Raw genomic sequence first — 23,209 nt, forward strand, 5'->3', positions numbered from 1 at the left:
TTTGAAGCAGCAGTGCACACAAATCAAAGCTTGACAAACATAGAGAAATTAAATTACTTGAAAAGCAAACTTTTTGGAACAGCTAATTCTGCTATATCTGGCTTAACGCTCTCCCATGAAAATAACGATGTAGCAATTTCAATACTAAAGGAAAGATTTGGAAATGTTCAATCTGTTGTCAACAAGCATTATCCAGATTTAAAAAACCTTCAAATCAAACTACACATTTACGTAGACTTTATGATGACTTGGAACGACACTTACGTAGTTTGGACGCAATGCATCAAGATGTAACCCTAGATGTATTCATCTCGATGATAACATCTAAGATACCAAAGGAAGTCCTTATTCAACTTGAAATACAGAAAGGTAACAATGAAAGATGGACAGTAGGGAAGTTAAGACAGTTTTTCAATACTTACATAACTGCTAGGGAAGCTGCAGAAAGTCAGTCTAAGGAAACACATACTGGTCCCAGTTCTGAAGAAAAACAGCAGTCTAAAATCCAGTCGAACAACAGTAATTTTCAACCAAGAAAACACTTATCTGCAGAAGCTCTGATGACAATAAAGCCATTTGGAAAAAACTCAGGCAGTGGAAATTCAATGGTTTGCCGATATTGTGATGGACACCATTGGAGTGATGAGTGCAGAAAGTTTAGTACAATTGAAGACAGGAAGCAGAAAATCAAGGGTAGTTGTTATACATGCTTGAAACCAGGACATGTTAGTAGAGACTGTAAATCTGAAAAAGCATGCTATCATTGCAAACAGAAAAAGGGTCACCATAGAAGTCTATGCCCAAAGAAAATTCCCTCTCAACAGAAAGAAGTTTCACATCTAGCTGATGAAATGTGTGAAATAGCTTCAAGTGAAGAGAACGTACCAGAGAATAGCTTGTTGTCCTCCGGAGATATAGTTTTGTTGAAGACAGCTCAAACAACTGTGTCAAATACAGAAGTTAATGAAACAGAAGTAGTAAGACTATTAATAGACTCCGGATCTCAGCGAACATATATAACAGAAAACTTGGCCAAGAGATTAAACTTAAAGAAGAAAGCTACAGAGGAGATAACTCTTGTAACATTTGGTGCAGATAAGCCAAAAACATTAAGAACACAAAAGGTGTCATTAAAGATCAGACTAAAAGATGGAGTTTGTATGCTTATTGATGCTAATGTTGTTCCTAATATAACAGGATCAATACTAAGAAGACCTTTACAAATGGATGTATGTGAAAATGTGAAATATTTATGTAACAATCTGCAACTTGCTGACACACTGCCCAGTTGCTTAGAAAGTTCAACAATAGAGATTCTTATCGGAAATGATTATTATTTGGATATCATATTGCCACAGAAAATAGAAATTCAACAAGGGCTTTATCTACTTGTCTCTAAGTTAGGATGGATCCTTACAGGAAGGTCACAATTAAGTGATGAAGAAGGAGAGAACAAAATGACCATGACAGTAAATGGCTTATCATCTATAACAGAATGCTGTCTCCACTCTACAATTGACACATGTCTACAAATCAAGCCTTCCATTGAAGATTTCTGGAAATTGGAAAATATTGGAATACGAGATTCTCCATATACATCAGACGACGAAAATACTTTGAGTAACTTTGTCACCTCACCCAAAATGGAAAATGGAAGATATCAAGTAGCCTGGCCATGGAAAAAAAAATTACCGGAACTTCCTGAAAAAAGAGAACTTGCATACGGAAGACTAAAGTCACTTTTTCAGAAAATGAAGAACAATCCTGACCTATTAAACAATTATGATGAGATTATTCAAGACCAGTGCAAAAAGGGCATCATAGAAAAGGTGTCAAATCAATGTAGTAAGGATACCGGAATCAAGCATTACATACCACATCATGCTGTAGTTGACCCAACCAAACCTACAACTAAAGTAAGGATAGTTTATGATGCGTCTGCCAAATCAAAACAAGAGAATAAAAATTTGAATGATTGCCTGCAGAGAGGACCTGTAATGTTAGAAGATTTATGTGGACTCTTGTTGCGTTTTCGAATGAACAAAATTGCAGTAGTTGCTGATATTGAAAAGTCATTTCTCCAAATTGAACTACAAAAAAAAATGACAGAGATGCAACTTGATGAGAGTTATATCAAGTCCTTTCCTTCTTGCAGCAACTTTGAACTATCACCTTGACGCATACAAAAATGCAACAGCAGCAAATATTAGAGAAAACATTTATGTGGATAATGTTATTACTGGAGTAGATTCGACAGAGAATGCAGTTACATTATATAAAGAGGCAAAACAAATATTCAGTGATGCATCAATGAACTTAAGAGAATGGGCATCAAATTCACAGCAATTTTTAAAATGCATTCCCAAGGAAGACCAAGTGAATAGAGAAAAATTAAAGGTTCTTAGATTAACGTGGACAATAAAAGATGATACATTAACAGTGAACAGTGCAAGAAATGATAACATGTCTCCAGTCACCAAACGAGAAGTATTACAGATAGTGGCTTCTGTTTTTGATCCACTGGGATTTTTTACACCTGTGACTTTAAGAACCAAGCTTTTCCTCCAAATGTTGTGGAACAATAAAATGGAATGGAATGAACAACTGACAGAGGACGATATTCAGCAATGGAAACAAATCTCTTTTGATTTAGATGAAATTCAGGAATATCATATTCCTAGAGCTATTGGGCTACCAGGTACAGTTACGTTCAGATTCCTATGCTTTTGCGATGCTTCAACCAAAGCCTATGCTTCTATTGTTTATCTACATCAACTCAGGGAAGACAACTTATGTAAAATTGATTTACTGTTTTCCAAGACACGCTTGGTACCAAATAAGAAAATAACTTTACCACGACTTGAGTTATTAGCAGTTGTCATTGGTGTCCGTTGCATTGACTTTATTAATAAGCAATTAAAACTTCCTATCTGTGAGACGATTTTGTGGACAGATTCTCACTGGATAGGATCGAAAAAACCTCTAGCAACATTTGTTGATAATAGAATAAAGGAGATTAGGCAGCAACAAGACATTCAATTTCAGTACGTCTATACGAAGGAAAATCCAGCTGATATTGCAAGCAGAGGCACAACAGTATCACTGTTAAAAGAAAACAGCCAATGGGGGCATGTTCCCTCTTGGTTAACTAAACACAGAACTGAGTGGCTTAGTTGGGATCCTCACAATATAAGTGTTGACAATCAAAATTCGATTGAATCAGAATACAAGGTATCTAAAGTATTACATGAAGCAAAATTGCTTGCTGGAGAGGGCCCTGACGGAGAAACAAACAGTGTTGGAAATTCGAAATCTAGTGCTGGGTATCTGTTAGACATTGATTGTAGCAGATTTTCCTCGTTTATCCGCTTGATCAGAGTATCAGCTTGGGTATTGAGATTTGTTAAACGGTTAAATAAAGAGACGATATCTGGTCCTCTAACAGCTGCAGAACTAGAACACACAAAGTTATTGTGGATAAAATCTGTTCAAAAACAATGTTTTGGTGAAGTGATGTTAGCAATTAAAGAAAAAAAACGACACAACTTAGTAAGTCAGTTAGGGCTCATTTTAGACCAGGAAAATGTGATCAGGTGTGTTGGTAGATTAGGAGCTGCTCAACTGTCAGAAGGGGCAAAAACACCAATATTACTTCCAAAGAAAAACAAAGTTACTGAACTGTTAATTAAAAGCATGCACAGAAAAAACTTTCATGTTGGTGTCCCACAAACTTTATCAGCGATGCGTCAAACGTACTGGATTCCACAAGGACGTTCAGAAGTAAAAAGAGTTTTGAGAAAATGTACAATCTGCAAACGGTGTGAAGGCGGACCATATAAAATGCCATTAATGCCTCCACTACCAAAGAAACGAGTAAACGAGTCAGCTCCATTTATATATACAGGAGTAGACTATTTTGGACCAATTTTTGTGAAATCAGACACTGGAAGCAAAAAAGTATGGGTTTGCTTATATACATGTCTAGTGGTTCGAGCCATACATATGGAATTAATGCAAGACATGTCAGCAGAGGAATTCTTACTAGGCTTTCGAAGGTTCATTGCTCGCTGGGGTAACCCAAAACAAATAATTTCAGATAACGGATCCCAGTTCAAGTTAGCTAGCAAAACCTTAGAAGAAGCATGGAATGGTGTAACAGTCGATTCAGATGTGCAAACATACATGGCAAATGAAGGAATTCAGTGGCAATTCATTGTTGAGTTAGCACCTTGGATGGGTGGATTTTATGAAAGATTAATTGGTATTGTGAAACGATGTTTACGGAAAACAATTGGAAAGTTATGTCTAACAAATGAACAATTCAGAATTCTCTTAGCTGAATCTGAAGCAGTGGTGAATTCTAGACCACTTGTTTATATTGGAGATGACATAAAATCCAATATTATTCTTACACCAGCACACTTTCTAACTCTGAACGCTAAAACAGGATTTCCAGGTCATAACGAAGAAGATTCTACAGATCCAGAATATTTACAGCAAATCAGTAGTGCTAAAAAATTGCTATTGACATGGAAGAAAGGACAGAAACATCTAAATATGTTTTGGAAAACATGGAATGATGAGTATCTTCTTAGTCTACGTGAAAGAACTGCCAACAAACTAAGGAGTGGGCGAATTCAGAGCAAAACTCCAGCTAAGGTTGGTGGCATAGTGTTAATTAAGGAAAACCTTCCACGAGGAAGTTGGAAAATTGGCCGTATATGTCAATTAGTAGTCAGTCGAGATGGTCAAATAAGATCTGGAAAAGTTATGCTACCTAATAAAAAGACATTAAACAGAGCTCTGAATATGCTTTATCCTATAGAATGTGAAGAGTTAGATGAGGGCTTAAAAAACTCAGATACGGAAAAGGATACTGAGTGAATAAATGACAACACTAGTACTACACGAGAGAGAACACAAAGACAAGCAGCCCGAACAGCAATGAAGAAGATACAAGAACAGTTGGAATCATGATAGACTTTCTTTGGCCTCTGGAGTGTTGCGAAAGTACGCAATTATAAAGACATTGGACTTTTATTTTGACATTGTGTATATAAAATGACATTGTTATTTTAATTATAGTAAATGAATCATACTAGAATATTCTAAATGGATAGTGAAAGTACTTGTGTATATTTATGTTCAAGAAAGTGTTGGCAAATTCCGGAATTTACCCTGTTACTAAAAATAGATTATTTCCAATTTCTCTAGTTAATTATAGTGTGTTCTAGATTTAGAATGTTCTTATGATTTTAGTATATAAGTTAAGGGTTTTTATGGATAATGATCATAATGATTGTAAAAATAGTAGTAACAGAAGTATAGAAGTATTATCAGTTGAATTAGAAAGAAAAAGACGGATTATTCCAATGTGGTATTTATGAACTGTACATACTGTAAATAACTGTTAGTTATTGGATTAAAGATATTAAAGGATTCCGTGTAAGTCTGATTTCGCCACAACTTTTACCAATCGTGACTTAGATTGACAGTATTGTCATTACCAGACCATATGTTCTTGTATCTTTCAGAGGGTAATAATTTAAATGGTGTTAAGTTATCTTATTGTTTATTACATTGAGATGATATATACCAGATGGACATTCAAATGCATACATTGAAAAGCAACCGATAACACGAAGGATAAAATAGAAAAAGACAAACAGACAAACAATAGTACATAACATATACATGTAAACAATACATACAATGCGCCTCCGTTTACATTTGATAGCAGTGCATGTTGTTGATCTTCAATTGTACATTATTGGTTTTATCTATTTAAAGCTGATTTATTGTTTAAAGGGGCTAGCCTGTGGGATGATTTATATACATTTTATATACTTGTATAATATGTTAAAAAAGCATTGAGTCCTGTTTAAGGTAAAATCTCAACATTGTTTGTTAAAAGATAAAAAAGGGACGAAACAACACGAACCCCACCACCAACTAGGGGTGATCTCAGTTGCTCCAGAAGGGTAAGCCGATCAACGTCATGAAGGGGGAGGGGATTGTAGTTACGACGTAAGGAACATATCCGATATCATTTGTGAAACGGTTATTTCATAACGGTCAACCAACTCGTGATGGCGTCCTTAAAATTTATGAAGGGATGATTTCAACTTCACCATTTAGAACTCGTGGTTTAATAGCTTCCTTGTAAGCAGCAATCCTCTATCATAAAAATCATGATAGAAATGCAAACACGTGAATATCGTATCAATTGGGATATATATACGCCGTATGCAGGTGCTGCTGGAATGTTGCTACATATAAATGGAAAGTTCATAACTGGAAAGCTGAAATCATCTCTTTTGTCGTAAAGTTTTGTTTTCAACTGACCCTCATTGTCAATTTCTAGATGTAAGTCAAGATATGAGACCGACTTAACTGTATCTGTAGTATCCTTTATCTCTAGTTCGAAGGGATAGATGTGTTCCACATAGACACCAAATTTTGAATTATTTAGTGAAAGAACATCATCTTTATAGCGGAAAGTAGAGTTAAAGGATATTGCTAATTTCTTGTCTTTCTTCTCAATAAGTTTCTGCATGAAGTCAGCCTCATAATAAGAAAGAAACAAGTCGGCAAGTAGAGGGGCACAGTTTGTTCCTATTGGAATGACGACAGTCTGTTGAAAGACATGTCCTCCGAACGTAACACATATATTGTCAATCAATAAATCAAGCATCTTGATAATATCAATGTCAGAGAATTTTTTGTTTAAATCAGAATCAGAGTGATCCTTTACAAAGTAAGATTTATCCCTCCCTAAGACAAGATACTTGTATCTACGTTGGCCATTTTTTTTATGAAGCAAAGCAACGCCAACTCTTTCAAGTTGTCTTTTAGTTTGGAATGTGGAATACGTGTGTAAAGAGTAGAAGTCAAATGTTTTAATTCTGTTACAAGATGAAAGAGTGTTAGATTGTATGTACTCTAAAAGATCTTTGGAATTTTCAAGTATCCACATCTGATTCACGCCACCTCTACAATAGACAGTTTCACAATAACTTTAAAGCCCGTCTTTGATTGCCGATAGAATAGATGTTAATGATTTAGAAAGAGGTTTCGTGGAGCACTTGGAAGACCCAGCAATATACCGTTGTTTGTAAGGTCACTTATGTAGTGTAGGTAGTCAATACAGTGATGGAAGATCCAGTTCTTCATCTTTGGTTGAAATTCCAAAGGAACATAGAACAGACCTAAGATTATCCAGGATTTCTTCTTTGGTAAGTGTTGTGAGGGTATATGTAGAGTTTCCAAGTAAATTGGCAATACCTAATTCGTTTATCAAGCAGTTAATGTAATGAGTTTTACATACAAAAAACGATGTTGTTTGGGGCTTTACCTGCGGGGACAACAACATATTTGTCATGGAGGTAGGATAGGTGTTTTGCGACATTTGAGTCTTTAAAGATTGAAGTAGCATGGGGATTGATAGACTCATTCGTTTTCTTAATTCTAATTTGTATCAACGACCTCACTGCCTTAATCCATTCGGAAAGAGTGTCTACGGTTTCATACTCGCGCTTAGCCCATTGCCTGACATAATCCTCAACTGAATCCATCGAAAATTTAAAGTCGTATTTCCAATTGATGGATTTAGGCTCACGATATTTCGGACCTTTAGATAATACATTTCGTAGAGAAGTGTTATTAACAATGTTGAGGTCACCGGTAATAACGTGGCCAGTAGGATTATATGTGAATTGGGAACTAGCACAAGTGCAACTAGGAGGTTTAGACTTGAAGTCGTCAATATACATGTCATGTACAGTATATTACATGTTTGGTTCACTCTAAATATTCTTAAAATTTGAAAGCTTTTTACATATAAATAGGTATATAGTCATGTTTATGGTCATGATAACTGTCAGAGCGGTAGGTCACAGACAAAAAGTCACAGACAAAAAGTCACGGACATAATGTCACATGTTTAATATGCTATAAACATGAGTTCTGTTTTTTTGTTAAAAGAAAGACAAAATATACTTATTTCGAGGAACATCTTTCTGTAATAACCGTTCAGGAAAAAAATCAAAATATAATTATGTACATGTATATAATTCTTTTCAACTTTTAACGTTACCCTGTGTAACGTTATTATATTGTCAATTTTTTTTTTCAATTTGCTGCTACAAATCCATCAAGATAATCGATATTTTCCAAATTTCAATTATAAAATGCCTATTACAAATGTTAAGATAGTGCTACCGTGGTCAGATCCAGGGGACTTACCTCCTTCTTTCATTTCAAACATTAGGTTGATAAATGGAATCAATGAAGCATGTATGTAGCCCTCTCTTGTGGCGGGCATTTGGACTCCTTATATGAAAATTGTTTAGATGTTTTACCCCCTTCCCGCTACTAGACTCCAACTGATAAACAAGAAACTCAAATTAAAAATAATACAAGAGTAACAAAGGCTAGAGGCTCCTGACTTTGGACAGGTGCAAAAATGCGGCGGGCTTAGACATGTTTATGATATCTCAACCCTCTCCCTATATATCTAGCCAATGTAGAAAAGTGAATGCATATCAATTCGCAAATTAACATTCAGTTAACGAGAAGTCCGAGTCTGATGTCAGAAAATGTAACAAAAGAAAATAAACAAAATGACAATAATACATAAATAGCAACAGACTACTAGCAGTTAACTGACATGACAGCTCCAGACCTCAATCAAATTGATTGATTGACATATCATGTCTTCATCATATGAATATCAGGCACATTCCTTCCAGTTAGGGGTTTAGTATCATACCATCATAACATATATTAGAAGAACATAACCAGTGTCATGCCATATAAGTGTAGACCCTATAAGAGAATCAATATTAAAGCCAAAATATGCAATCTTTAATGACCTGACTACAGTATCTTAACTATATCCATTCGTAATAAATATATTTAAAGGTTTCGTTCGCCTTTGATGTGCAAATTGAAATTTTTGTGCTGTATAAAGAATATTACCATAAAAGATCGGATGTGAAATACCTGACCGTATAAGAAGTCTGCATGTTGGTCTATATTTAAGAAAGATGTCCTTGAATCGATGATAATAGTTAGTAAATGTTTTGACAAGTTTGTGATATCGAAAACCGTGGTGTAATAATTTTGCAGTAATACACAAGTCTCTCTCGTTAAAATCTAAAACGTTGTTACATACACAAACAAATCGTACTAGTTGAGTTATATAATCAAGGTAAGACGGTGACAAGGATACGTCACCATCTAAACATGGATAATTAACGATAGGAAATGAAAAGTTATCTCTTTTATTATAAATTTAGTATTAAGCTTTCTGTTAATGATATAGATATCAAGTTCGAGGAAAGGGCAGTGATCATTGTTAGTATTATCTTTATCTAAAGGAATTCAGCAGGATAAATGTATTTAATATACATACTAAAGTCGTCATTATTGAGAGCCAATATATTATCCAAATATCTAAAAGTATTATTATTTTTTTTGTATCAAATGTTGTTATGATGTGTCTTTGCTGATTGTTGTCTTACATTGTTACTCATGGCAATACAAAAATGGGTCCGCAATGAGTGGTGCACAGTAAGTCCCCACCATTATAGTTCCGATAATCTGACGATCTAGGGAATCTCCAAAGCGAACAAAATTGTTATCTAGTAAAATTTAAGGGGAAATATAGTATTAAAGCATATCCAATTGACATAGCCCTATTGTTTATTGGTACTAAAAACTGACCTAAAAGGGTTTGAACATATATATTGACATTCTGACTTTTTAAATGCCTATTTAATTAGGTGTGTGAATTTTTTTCTTAATGAGAATGTGAGGCAATGTGGTATATAGTGTAGTAGAAAAATCAAAATTTTGAGGAAATTCAAAATCACCAATATAAGCATGCAATTTATCAAGTACTTCCAACGAGTTTTTGACACTCCAAAAATAATAAATTGCACTATTTTCAAATGCCTTATTTGAACAATTTATTATCAGGTTTTTGTATGAAGTGTACTGGTTAGAGGAATAGACAATTTATTAGTGGAACAATGGCTTGCAGACGAAATAACACTATATTTGTAAGGTGTTTTGTGTATCTTCCGAAGCTAATAGATAGTTAAGACTTTTATTGTATTTGGTTCTGCTTGCAAAGAGGTAGCTAAAAGTTTACAGATGTCGTTTTCTGAAAATGGAGTCAGTTGGAATGTTGGTGAATTGGTGATTTCTTTTTTCAGAACATCAATGTACAATTTACGTTCAACAATAATAAAATCAATAGCAGCTGTATCGGTCGTGACACAAACTAATTCCTTGTCTAGTTCTTTTAGTTGGTGTTTGATACGAGATATAGGTTTATCGTGGTTGTTAAAAGTAAAATGTTTTTTAAAATGTTGAATACGCATATCAACTATGTTCATTACTGAATTAAAAAAAAAGAGTTCAAAGATGTTTTATCAAGCTATTTCAACGTTGTATCCATTTCAAACAGTAAGTAAGGAGTGAGTCGTGGATGATATTACGACACTCATTCCAATTAATAATTGACGGGGACGATATTTTCGTCCTTTAATGAGGAATGATTTTAACTCTTGGTCTTGAATGATGTGAAGATCTGTTATAACATGAGGAAAGGGTTCATAAATGTATTTGGAATTACTGCAATTACACGAAGTAGGTGTAAATGCACTGATATTAACAACTTTACACAATAGGCTATAGTTAAACACAAATTTCCGGGTAGATTTCATTTAAGAGCTTGTCCATGAGAAAACCATGCAATATGCCAAAAATCGTCCGGAAGCTAGTTTCGAAATATAATGTTATGTGACATGTATCTGGAAGGCTACCATGTAGGGACTCTGTGAAAACCATCAAAAGTGCAAATATTTGATTCTATTTTTAGAAATAAGCAATTCTATTTTTAGAACACATTCACGCATTGGCACAAGCATTTTCTTATGAAAAAATGGCCATCTTTGTAAAAGTTTTTTTTTGTCATTTTTATAGCAAATGTAGTAATTTTCTTTGACAGAATGCAAGTTAAACATGTTTTCAACTGCATAAAAATGTTTTTTTACCGTCAAATGTTATGAATTGGCATCATGCCAACTTTTGGAAAATAATTGGTACAGAGAGGTTGATGCTGCTTACTGTTTTTAGAAGTTAACAATTTGCAAGATAACACTTGAATTTTGTTTCTGTTGTGCTTTTTATGTTTCATAAGGTTGATATCTTCAGAATATGTAAGCATTTGCTTTGCAAATAAGTTTTAATGACATTTTGAGCATGTCAAAAAATCAAAAATTTTAACGAAAAAAAGAAGAATTTCAGGCAGAATATACTATTTACTTGTCAACAAACTCCTCAATTTTATCTTAAAGTTACTGGTATATAGAAAATAATTGAAGGGAAAAATTTAAAACTCAATATTAATTTTTTAAAGTCAAAATTGAGAAATTCAAGGGTTTAAGATAAATTTAATTATCAAAATATTTTTCCTATCTTAATCCAATATTCATACACTACAGTTTATACATTTGTATCAGGAAATAACAGTTCTAATTTCAAATATTTATTTGGTAGATATATTTGATTTAATTTTAATTTCAAACTTATTCTTTAATTTCTGTCTGTACAAAAAATAGGAATAAACCTTCATGGTGCCCCAGTAAAAGATTGATTTACCTCCCCTGATTGTACTCTTTAATGTTTACATTGGAGACAAAATGGAACCACATCTTCTGCTGTATTATTTCATGGACAATCTGTAGTTATGTAATTAATGCATAACTATGCAGTATGAGAAAAAGAATGAAATGAAATGTACATTTGCTTATAAATCTGAATGTGGTCAATCATTGCATTATGCTTCAAATGTCCTGTGTATTCCTATAACCAAATGTGACAAACCCACAAGTACCCATTTACGTAGTCTTGGGTGTAACTCCACGGACTATGAACTACCAGAAGGGCTTTTAATACTGTACAGAAGTGGGATATTTTCAATAGACTGTTCTTCATGTGACATTTACATATGCCCGAAACACAGGGATGATTTTGGAATATATTGGAGGCGTCAAACGAGAAAGTGCCAGTCACCTACACATCCAGAACAGAGTGTTGCAAAACCAAACAGAGGCATACCAGCATCAGTATGCAAAGAGCTATGGATGACAAAGAGAATAACTCTGCCAGTTGGTTCAGGTACAAATTTCTAGTATGATTTAAAAGTGATAAAATTTCTTTAGATAAAACTTTGTATGGAAAAGGGGGAGGGGGAGGGGGTTATACATGTACAATGTAAATGCACTTCATATGAAATACTCGATGAAATAAAATTCTTACAAAACATCAATGTCATGCGTAAAAAAATATTTGGGAGATATTCTGAGACAATTTGTTGGTGGTGGTGGTGTTTTTTGTTTTTTTTTGGGGGGGGGGGGTGGCTATAATTACTATGCATATGTCATATATGTCAACACAGATTGGTATAAATGTACATGTTAACACTAACACAGATCAACAGAAACTATTAGTCTATCACCTCACTGCAGGTGTTATATAGCCCGAGCGCTGGTTAGAGCAGAATCATTTGAAAACTGACTCACAACAACTGTGATGAACTAAGCCATCAAATAATATTGATAACAAAATCTGCCAAATGAATCAAAATTTTCCTGTCAAAATTTAGTCAACAATCACAAAGAAGTTTACCAAATGTTACACATTTAGCATGATTTGACTTCCACCATTCCACAGGGCACTTTAAAGATATATTGAATTTCCAAATACATGAAATATGAGTCTAACTAGAAAAATGTAAATACACATTTTAATTATCAATTTTCCTTTGTACATGATCTACATGTGCAAGCTTAAGGTCCCTATATAAAATAATAATATAATGAATGATTTTTTAGTCACTGTACATGCATGACATGATGTTATGGTATGAATTGTTTTAACTGAAAAATGACTTGAGACAAAGTTTGTATTTTGTCTTCCAAGCCTACAATTATTATTAGAGTTACTACATGTACATGTACTAAGTGGAGGACATCTGTTTTAGAATTACTACAGTTTTTATTAGAATTCTTTGTCTGCACTTCCTACTTATCTTTGGGTACTATGTGTAATATTTATAATATACATATATACAAGCATCATTTTAAATTATTTCTCTTTCTTTTAGGAATATGTTACTCTTGCATCAGAAAGTATCCTGTATCTCAAGACAGCAAGCAGGCTTTGATAACTGATATTGGTATTTACATGCTTGTAGATGAAGTAAAAATAAATGTGCCTAAGTGTACTCCTTACTTCTTGAAGTGGGCAAGGTACATATTCAGGAATATATAAAGAGATAGGGTTTAAATTTGGTATAGAAATGGGGAATATGTCAATGAGACAATAACCCGACCAAAGAGCAATCAACAGCCAAAGGTCACCAATGGGTCTTCCACACATCGAGAAAATCCCGAACTTGGAGGTGGTCCTCATAAGTTGTGTACTAGTTACTGAAAATTGACATCATACTAAACGTCAAAACATATTTATAAATGAACTAAAATTGAGAATGGAAATGGGGAATGTGTCAAAGAGACAACAACCCGACCAAATAAAAAAACAACAGCAGAAGGTCACCAACAGGTCTTCAATGTAACGAGAAATTCCTGCACCTGGAGGCGTCCTTCAGCTGGCCTCTAAACAAATGTATACTAGTTCAGTGATAATGAACACCATACTAATTTCCAAATTGAACACAATTTGTATAAATGAACTGTCTGTTTAATAGGTTTGTCATTTTTTTCTGACTATGCAGTTCCTGAACAGGCTGATTGAATTTATGAAATTTTATTTTAATGTCATTGTGCACCTCTTGTTTAGACTTATTTTTGTCCGAATTATTTTTGGGGGTTTCCGGAGGCAAATCATTGACATTGCATTTATTGCCTGTTGAGAAGTATGTTTGTGGTATTTTTTGGTGTTGATTTCTAAGTATAATGCCTGGTTACATTTATATTAAAACAAAGGATATGGGGTACATGTATCCATCACTGACACAAAATTAGTTCATGCACAGCCAAAAAACACACAAAAAGCAAAGAAATAGTGCTTTTCCGCTGCTGTTCATCCCAAAGAGTCCCTAGCACTTGGCTTGGGCATAACTCTTTACAAAAATAACAATAATAGCAATAAGTTTTCAATTTATATTTTTTGTTTTCATTATTTCATAATGTTTTAGGAAAATTTAACGACAGTTCAGAAAGACTATTCACAACAGAAACAGGAATTTCAAATGCAGAAGAATCTGATAATTTAGCTTTCACCAGTAAGTGTTTACAGTACTATTCCTTTTTATAAATAAGTAAATATCTGTCAATTCAGAAATTATTGCACTGTTTTTGTTATTACAAAAAAAGGCAACAGGGTTATAATTGCAAGAACTCAAACTTTATTTTGCTTAAATATCAATTTATAACATATTATAAAAGAAAAACAATATTTTATAGTTGTTGACCTGGGACAATGTGCAATTGGGGTGTGTGTGTGGGAGGGGGGGGGGGGGGGGGGTGTAACATTGAAACTCTCATTTTAGGGCAAGAATCCTTCAAAAAATAAATCTATGATTTCCTTCTCTCAGATCAGAATATACATGTGCTTTCTACAGTTCAGTTATAAAAAAAAACATCCTCTATCTCTATATCCCATCAATAAGTTTATCAAAACGATCAGATCTCTAATGTTTATGGCATATAACAAGTGTTTGCATCATTAATTTTTTTTTTACCCACCTATATTCATTATGTTTTTCAGTCTATGCTTCTGTTGTCCGTATTCTGTCTGTTCCCTATTATATGATCTTTCTAATTTATATAGAGTTAGGAAGATTTGGTGTAAGTGCCAATGAGACAACTCTCCATCCAAATAACAATTTATAAAAGTATACCATTATAGGTCAATGTACAGCCTTCAACACAGAGCCTTGGCTGACATACCAAACAAAAAGCTATAAAGGTTCTCAAATTTACTAGTGTAAAACCATTCAAACACTAAATCCAACAGTCAAATCTATATAAAAAGATGAGAAACGAGATCCACGTATAAATTACATAAACAAACAACAACTACTGTAGACAGATTCCTGACTTAGGAGAGGTGCAAACATATGCAGCGGGATTAAACGTTTGAATGATACCAAACCTTCGCCCTTTTCTGAAACAATAGCATAACATTACAACAAAGCAAACCAAACGATAAAATATCAATTGGAAGGCTTAACTCAATCAAAAACCATAAATTAACACACTATGAACGAATAAATTTGATTTGCGATTCCTGAATGCAAATGCACAGTTAACGAAATTTTAAATCGTATAATGGTATCACATTTGCTGTCGTCAGAGAAGTCTGAAGACACTTAATTTCTGGACAATAACCTTAGTTTTAGTGAATGGATTTCTATAAAATTTAAACACAAAGTTTGAAACTAAAAGAGTAAGGTTGGGATTGATTTTGGGGATTTCATATAGTTCTAACCGTTTAGAAATTAAAGGGCTAAAAAGGTGTCCAAATAATCATTTTTAGCTCACCTGGCCCAAAGGGCCAAGTGAGCTTTTCTCATCACTTGGCGTCCATCGTCCTTCGTAGTCCTGTGTCTGTCTTCGTCCTGTGTTAACTTTTACAAAAATCTTCTCCTCTGAAACTACTGCCACTGGGCAAAATTTAATCAAACTTGACCACAATCATCATTTGGGTATCTAGTTCAGAAATGTGTCTGGTGACCCGCCCAATCAACCAAGATGGCGGCCATGGATAAAAATAGAAATAGTTGATGGGTTGCTGCCCCTGAATTGGTAATTTTAAAGAAATTTTGTCGTTTTTGGTTATTATATTGAATGCTATTATAGATAGAGATAAACTGTAAACAGCAATAATGTTCAGCAAAGTAAGATCTACATATAAGTCAACTTGACCAAAATGGTCAGTTGACCCCTTAAGGAGTTATTGACCTTTATAGTCTTTTTTTACCAATTTTTCATAAATTTTTGTTATCTTTTACAAAAATCTTCTCCTCTGAAACTGCTGGGCAAAATTCAACCAGACTTAGCCACAATCATCATTTGGGTATCTAGTTTAAAAATGTGTGCAGTGACCCAGCTAACTAATCAAGATGGCAGCCATGGCTAAAAATAGAACATAGGGGTAAAATGTAGATTTTGGCTTATTACTTTGAAACCAAAGTATTTAGAGGAAATCTGACAAGAAGTTAAATTGTTTTTCAGGTTAAAATCTATCTGCCCTGAAATTGTCAGATGAATTGGACCGCCGGTTGTTGGGTTGCTGCCCCCCAATTGGTTGAAAACAATTCTTTTATAATGCATAGTATAAATTGCTTATTTCTTGACCAATTTCAATGGGGTTTTATTCTTGAATGCTTTGATATGCTAAATCGAACCATGTATTTAGATTTTTGATTTTTGGCTCTTTGTTGAATTGGTCCACATAATGGTCCAAAATTTTAGTAGTTTTATTTTAATAAAAATTGAAAATGTGGGGTTCTTTGATATGCTTAAACTATAGATATAGGAAGATGTGGTGTGAGTGCCAATGAGACAACTCTCCATCCAAATAACAATTCAAAAAGTAAACCATTATAGGTTAAAGGACGGCCTTCAACATGCATTTAAATTTTTGATAATGGGCCCAAGTTTCAAGTTGGTCCAAATTGGGGTCCAAAATTAAACTTTGTTAGATATCAAAGTGTACCAAAATTCTAAAAAAACCATTATAATTTGATTTTTTTTTTTAGATTCAGAATGTGACTTTCCACTATCATCACAATCCACTCAGACATTTTCTCAGACCACAACCTCTGATTGGGAAGAAGAAAACATGGCTCCAAGAGAGATTTTCAATGCTGCAATGAAAATGCTTTCCAGAAATTTTCCAGCCCTAAGTTCACAGCTACAGTTGCCATGGATTAGCCTCTCAAAAAGTTCCTCCTCATATTATACCAAAATTATTACAGAAGCTATCCAGTTGATTGCACAGTATGTTGCACCAGGTCAAGAAAATAATCTTTTGACAGATGTGTGCAAGAAGTGGATATCATTAAAAGAAGACAAACCTGACACAATGACTGAGGCATTGATTGCATCCTATTAACAGCAGAACAACAGATTAAGTCAGATGCAAATTTTATCCCTATTTGCAAATAAGCATACAAAGGAAAGATTAATGGAACTGGTACCAGGACTTAGTGTTTTTAAAATTGATGCTGCCCGAAGACATGCAACACTAACATTTCCAGGACAATTAATAAATCCACCAAAGGTCTACCGTTCCAGATTGAGCATGCCAAGAGTAATGCATTTCATTGAATTTATTTCTTGCCCCACTTACCATCAGGCTGTTGGTTATGGATCCAAGACCTTAAAATTGTCATCTGGATTAGAGATAACTATACCTAAGGTTGTAAGAAATGTAATTGCATCTAGACTTGTGAGTTCATACAGCCAATACTGCAACGATGAGGGTTATGAGTGCCTAGGCAGATCCACACTGTTTAACATTGTTAAGGCTTGTGCAGCATCACAAAAGAAAAACATGCATGGACTTGACAATATCACTTCTGAAGGTATGCGTGCAATTGATATTCTTCTTATAATTAATTACAAACAATGACCATGACCAATCCTGTGATGACTGCTCAACAACAGGGGTACTGGATACAGTTATGTTGGATGCAGTATCATCTGTCAGAAACGCGATTCCTGCTGACATCCAAGAGGAGATAACCCATGACTTGCAGATATCCACTTTAAATTTATCAACTTGGAAAGCTCATTGTATTAGAACAGTACACCAAGAACAGGCACGTAGAGATGTACTATTACAATTAAAATCTCATCAATGTTTAATTGTAATGGACTGGGCAATGAAGTTCCTACCTATAAAACACAGAGAAACACAAGCTGATTTCTATGGGAAAAAAAGGCATTGGTTGGCACATTTCTTCTGTAATAACAACTTCACAGATTTTAGGTGAATCACCTGCAACTCATACAGACAAATTTGATGTTCAAACCTTTGTCCATATTCTGCAGTTAGGAACTCAGGGTTGGTTCTCAGTTGCCCATATACTAACAGACTTGTTAAACCAACTGTCAGTCAGGACTACAGTGAAAGAGGTCTTCTTGAAGAGTGACAATGCAGGATGTTATCACTGCGCACCACTGCTTTCTTTTATTCAGCATCTGAACTCATGTTCATCCATCAAGGTTCTCCAATACAACTTCAGTGAGGCACAAAGTGGGAAAGACATCTGTGATGCCAAGACTGCTCATTGCAAAATGCATATGATCAGGTAACTTTTTTTTTAAACAAATATGTTCATACCCTTTAGACAGTTATGATTTCAAGTCGTATATAAATATTTTTTTAAGGAGAAAATATAAGAAAAAAATAAATACCGGACAATGACATGAAGCAGCACTAAATCACCCAATGAAAAACAAGAGCCTTCAACAATGAGTATATCCCTACCACATTTTTAATTATAAATGACTATGAAATTAAAAAATAAAAAAAAAACAATTTAAGCAACTAACAGCTTGATTCATGTACAAATCAATGAACGAAAATCATATAGGATATATAGCAATAAACTGTATCACAGGATTCTGACTTGGGACAGACCCAGTATATTGCTAGGTTAAACCAGTTTGCTAGTTGTTGGTTAATGTCTTTATTATACTTATGTACTTTCATTTTATTTTACAGGTACTCTGGAGAAGGACACGATATAGTTACACCACAAGACATGAGAGCAGCACTTCATGCAAATGGTGGAGTTAAAGGTGTATTGGCATCAGTGGTATCTGTGGACAATCAACACGAGAGAAAAATGGTGTCCAAAATTCCCAACATCAGTCAAATGAATAACATTACATTTCACGAAAATGGAGTGACATGCAGACGGGCCTATAAGATTGGTACAGGAAGCTTTTTGCCACCCAATCAGTTTAAAGATAGTGCAACATTGACTGGATTTACGGTAAAAAAACATAACAATAGGATTAAGGTATAATTGTATGGAATATTGCATATGTAAAATTTACACTTCACTAAAGTTTTAGATATCTGTTGTCTGCTTACAGGTTCATTTTCACAGTAAACATTTGAATTAAGATTGAAAAGGCTGCAAAAGTGAACCTGGTTTAGTATACATTAAAAAATTGAAAATAAATATATTATAAGTCAAGTGTAAATATTCTATACTTTTATATATATCCTGTTGTCTAATTTGTATTTGTATCTCCCTTAATATAAATGGCATAAATGACTTTTAAGAACAGCTATATGATGCAGTCTGGATTTTTTCATTGTTGAAGGCAGTTGGTTGCCTATCATTGCTTACAACCACTTCATTTAATCTTTAATTGATTATTGTCTATTTGGCAATCATACCAACTCTTTTAATGTTTATACATTTCAACTTGCTTGACTTAGTTTCTACCGTAGGTCCAATTTTTTTCAATAACCTGGATGGTAGCTTATTGACATTTTGCACAAACAATTCTGTTATTGATACAAAATCAAGGTCATATGAACCTTAATTTACATTTGGTTTCTTATTGGTCAATTTTTTATTGGCATTTTAAATTAAGTTAGTAGAATGCTAGCTTATTATGTGTAATGTTTGTAATATGGATATCACTTCTTGTAGGTTGAAGAGCCATTCCCAATCTTGCTTAACAACACAGGTTCCTTGAAAATCCTCTCTGTAAGACCTGAAGAGCAAACTATTGAAGAAGTACCAAGGAATGATGGCCATGAAACTGATCAGTCAATTTCTGAACCGAATCACCAGTTGTATCCATGTCCTGATATGTCTTGCTCAAAAGTGTATACAAAATTATGTTATCTGGAAAACCATCTATGTCTTGGTAATCATGTGTACAATAATAAAAAAGAAAATCAGTTTGACTCTATTAAAAAAGCTTGGGCTTCACAGTGTGTTGCAGTGGAGAGAGAACACAAAGTGCTTGTACGAGCTACAACACCTTCAACTGTTTTGGTTTTTAACAATGAAGGCTGGGCATTGAAAACTTCTAAGTCTGTCAAACGTTTCTCAACAAAAGTCAAAGACTACATTTCTTCAATTCATCAATATTTTAACGCAACAGGCAAACGACCAAATTTTGATGATATATCTGAAGAATTAAAAACTAAAAGGGATGATGATGGGAACAAAGTATTTAAGCAGGAAGAATGGCTTTCACCATCACAAATTAGAAGTCTGTTTTCGAACTTTGTGAGAAAGAATGCACAGTCTACTGAAATTCATACTGGTACTCAGAAAGAAACCAAGAATGATGAAGATCTTCAACAAGCCATAGCTGAAATAGATGCGTTGGAGTATCATGCTGACATGATCAATGTTGCTTTGGCATCTGAAAATGATTTTTCATAAACTATATATTGCTGTATTATTATGCAGATATTGTTGTTCACAATTATCCATTTTAAGTTGGTACCCAACACTTTAACTGAAATCAATTTAACTCGTTTAATTTTGATAAAATTTTGACAAAGTATTTACTTTGATCCTTAAAGTTTGACAAAGATATAAAAATTTCAAAAAAATTGAACCAACTGTTTAATCAGAAAAAATACACTGGTTATATTGCAGTTTGACAAACACTTATTTTAATCATTGAGAAGCTAAATATTACCTTAACAACACAATGTGAGTAAAACGTTTAACTGATTTTAAAAAGTTATCTCCCTGTAGTGTTAGGTACCACCTTAATTGTATAGAATAACTTGAAAATAGAAGACGTAATTAGCATAATTGATAATGGGACACCTCTCCTGGTATGTTTGTTCTCCAATTGATATTGTCACACTTAAAGCTTGAAATACTAGTTTTTGCTAATTTTTTGGGTTTTGCCCATTTTTCCTTTCCTCTACTGATGAAATATCAAACAAATGATACTTTAATAAGACAAATTAAATTGATTGAACACCTATGAGTATGTTGAAAGTTTTATGTGAAATAAAAGGAAAGTAACTAGGTACAAAAACAGCATAACAGTAATGATGAAATTTATAGAATCATTTTTTTAAGTGTTCAGAACAGTCTAATAGACTTTAGTAAGTAAATGTACATACAAATGTTGTGTTTGGATAAAAAAAAAATCAATCCTCAAACTAAAGCATGCAAGTAGGTAGTAAGTGTTAGTGGTCTAACATTGTTCTATATAAGACTGTTGTAAATATTACCATGGGAGATAATTAGAATTATAGAGGACCAGATTTATCTCTTTGTGTTCACTAATCTTCATTTGATTACATGCAAGTTGTTATTTTATTGTATGTCAAACACTATATTATTCATATGTTCAGATGTTGAAATTATTGCTACATTAAGGGACATACACAAACTTATAATAATGTTTTGGGGTCAGTTATGTTTTTCATGTTAAACAAATTCATGCTTTCTGTAGAAGAGGGGCGAGTGATATCAGATAGACATGTAGTTGTTAATTAATGTTAATTTTTTTTTTTATAGAATACAGCTTTTTGTGCTTTAATAAAAACAACTTTGCTATAAATTTAAGCAAGGAAAAACTAACTATTCATGAATTCTTTTCAAAATATTTTGAAACAAAAGGGGTTACCTTATTTCCGAAAATTGTGTATTTTTTGTTTTTAACCTCCTTATAATAAATTATCTCCCTTTTTGATAGGACTGTTCTAAAATGTGTAAATACATTATTACAAAAGGTTTAGAATCTTATCATATCAACCTTTTCATGTTCTATTTATAATTCAGCAATATTTGATAAAGTACTTTCACAGAAAATAATTTGTTTTAACAGGCAAAAAATGGTGTTTAGCCAACCCCTCCCCTATCATTTTAAAGCAACCAAACTTCATTTTCTAAATACTGTGTGTTTATTATTTCTATGTAGTCTGCTTTTTATTAATATTTATGTAGACCAAATTTTAATATCTGGTAGAATTATTATTTTGCAAAAAGTGTCATTTTTTTTTCCTTTGCTCAAATTTGTTGCCAACCAATAACACCATGATTTTAAATTGTCCATACCCACCGAGATATTTTAAAAGAAATATTTAATTTAATGTAGTCTCTTGTATAATCTGAGTAAAACCCCACTTCCAGTGTTCATTTTTAATAAGTCACTGTTTACTTTATTGAATCTTGAATTTTATCAATTTTTCAAGTTTGAAAAAAAAGGGGGGTAGTGGATCGGATTTTTGTTTTATTAATATTCAAATGCAAAGCAAAACCTGTTATATGGTAGCAATTAAGACTTGAATAATTGTAAAAAAAGCAAAAAGAAATAAATAAAAGTGTTATCTTAGTATATACAACCCTATGAACTTTGGCGTTTTTTAGAAAATAGGAAATTTGCAAAATTGCAAAATTTACAGAGTTATCTGCCCTTGGGTAACTTCAATTTTTTTTTATGGCAGATATGGCTATGAAAAGGTCTTTGTGTTATGTTTTATAATTGATGCCACTTTTGTTGATGATATGTTTATAAATACATTAAATATTGTTTCAAAAAATGCTTATTTTCTGTATTTTCTGTTGGTTTTCATCCGAAAATTTCCAAATTACAGGTGGCGCCCCCTACGGCCAAGATATATAAATCAGATCAAAACATTATATTTATTTACAGTAGTTATGGTAAGGTTAACCTACAAACAAGATTTCATAAAGATTGGCAAATATTGATACCGGACTATTTTGCATGGTTTTCTCATGGACAGGCTCTTAAATATAACAAATAAGAGGGAGCTCAGAATTATTAAAACTCCAAGGAATTTGTTCTTTAACAGAATGGTCGTTAAAAATACCGGCAATATTTACAAAATCAAAATTTACATGGCATTCTTTTTTTTAATAGAATGATTTTTATGATATTCAGGGCGATCAATTTTGGGAAACAGTTTAGAATAACAATATGCCATTATAATTTAAACGATTTCATACTTAGGACTGTTATATGAAATTGTGTTGAAATCCCCTAAAATTGTATTTAACTTATTGACTGATAATGAACAGAGCTTTGTTAACAGATAATTGTTTTTTTCCGAATTAGAAATTAGGTCTGAAATATTGGTATGATTGGTTCGAAATTTTCTTTGATTGCGATTTTTGCTATGACCATGAGAATGGTTTTGA

The 23,209-nt window shown here is 33.3% G+C and overlaps 4 protein-coding genes across 4 annotated transcripts; all 4 read left to right on the forward strand.

The window, feature by feature from the left end:
• Nucleotides 1-314: 314 nt before the first annotated feature.
• Nucleotides 315-2,177, forward strand: LOC139503385 (uncharacterized). Its single transcript, XM_071293158.1, has one exon. It carries the CDS (start codon nt 315-317, stop codon nt 2,175-2,177), a length of 1,863 nt encoding a protein of 620 aa, XP_071149259.1.
• Nucleotides 2,178-2,310: 133 nt separating this feature from the next.
• LOC139503386 (uncharacterized) lies at nt 2,311-4,884 on the forward strand. The gene has a single exon (XM_071293160.1). It carries the CDS (start codon nt 2,311-2,313, stop codon nt 4,882-4,884), a length of 2,574 nt encoding a protein of 857 aa, XP_071149261.1.
• Nucleotides 4,885-11,599: 6,715 nt separating this feature from the next.
• LOC139503539 (uncharacterized) lies at nt 11,600-17,437 on the forward strand. Its single transcript, XM_071293339.1, has 4 exons — nt 11,600-12,189; nt 13,178-13,249; nt 14,231-14,317; nt 16,799-17,437. The coding sequence occupies exons 1-4, from the start codon at nt 11,778-11,780 to the stop codon at nt 17,152-17,154; spliced, it is 927 nt and encodes a 308-aa protein (XP_071149440.1). The 5' UTR covers nt 11,600-11,777; the 3' UTR covers nt 17,155-17,437.
• Nucleotides 17,438-17,676: 239 nt separating this feature from the next.
• LOC139503537 (uncharacterized) lies at nt 17,677-22,799 on the forward strand. Its single transcript, XM_071293336.1, has 3 exons — nt 17,677-18,355; nt 18,772-19,045; nt 19,718-22,799. Exons 1-3 carry the CDS (start codon nt 17,973-17,975, stop codon nt 20,462-20,464), a joined length of 1,404 nt encoding a protein of 467 aa, XP_071149437.1. The 5' UTR covers nt 17,677-17,972; the 3' UTR covers nt 20,465-22,799.
• Nucleotides 22,800-23,209: the final 410 nt, after the last annotated feature.

This window comes from Mytilus edulis, chromosome 14 (genome assembly GCF_963676685.1).
Source record: "Mytilus edulis chromosome 14, xbMytEdul2.2, whole genome shotgun sequence".
Lineage (NCBI taxonomy): Eukaryota > Metazoa > Mollusca > Bivalvia > Mytilida > Mytilidae > Mytilus > Mytilus edulis.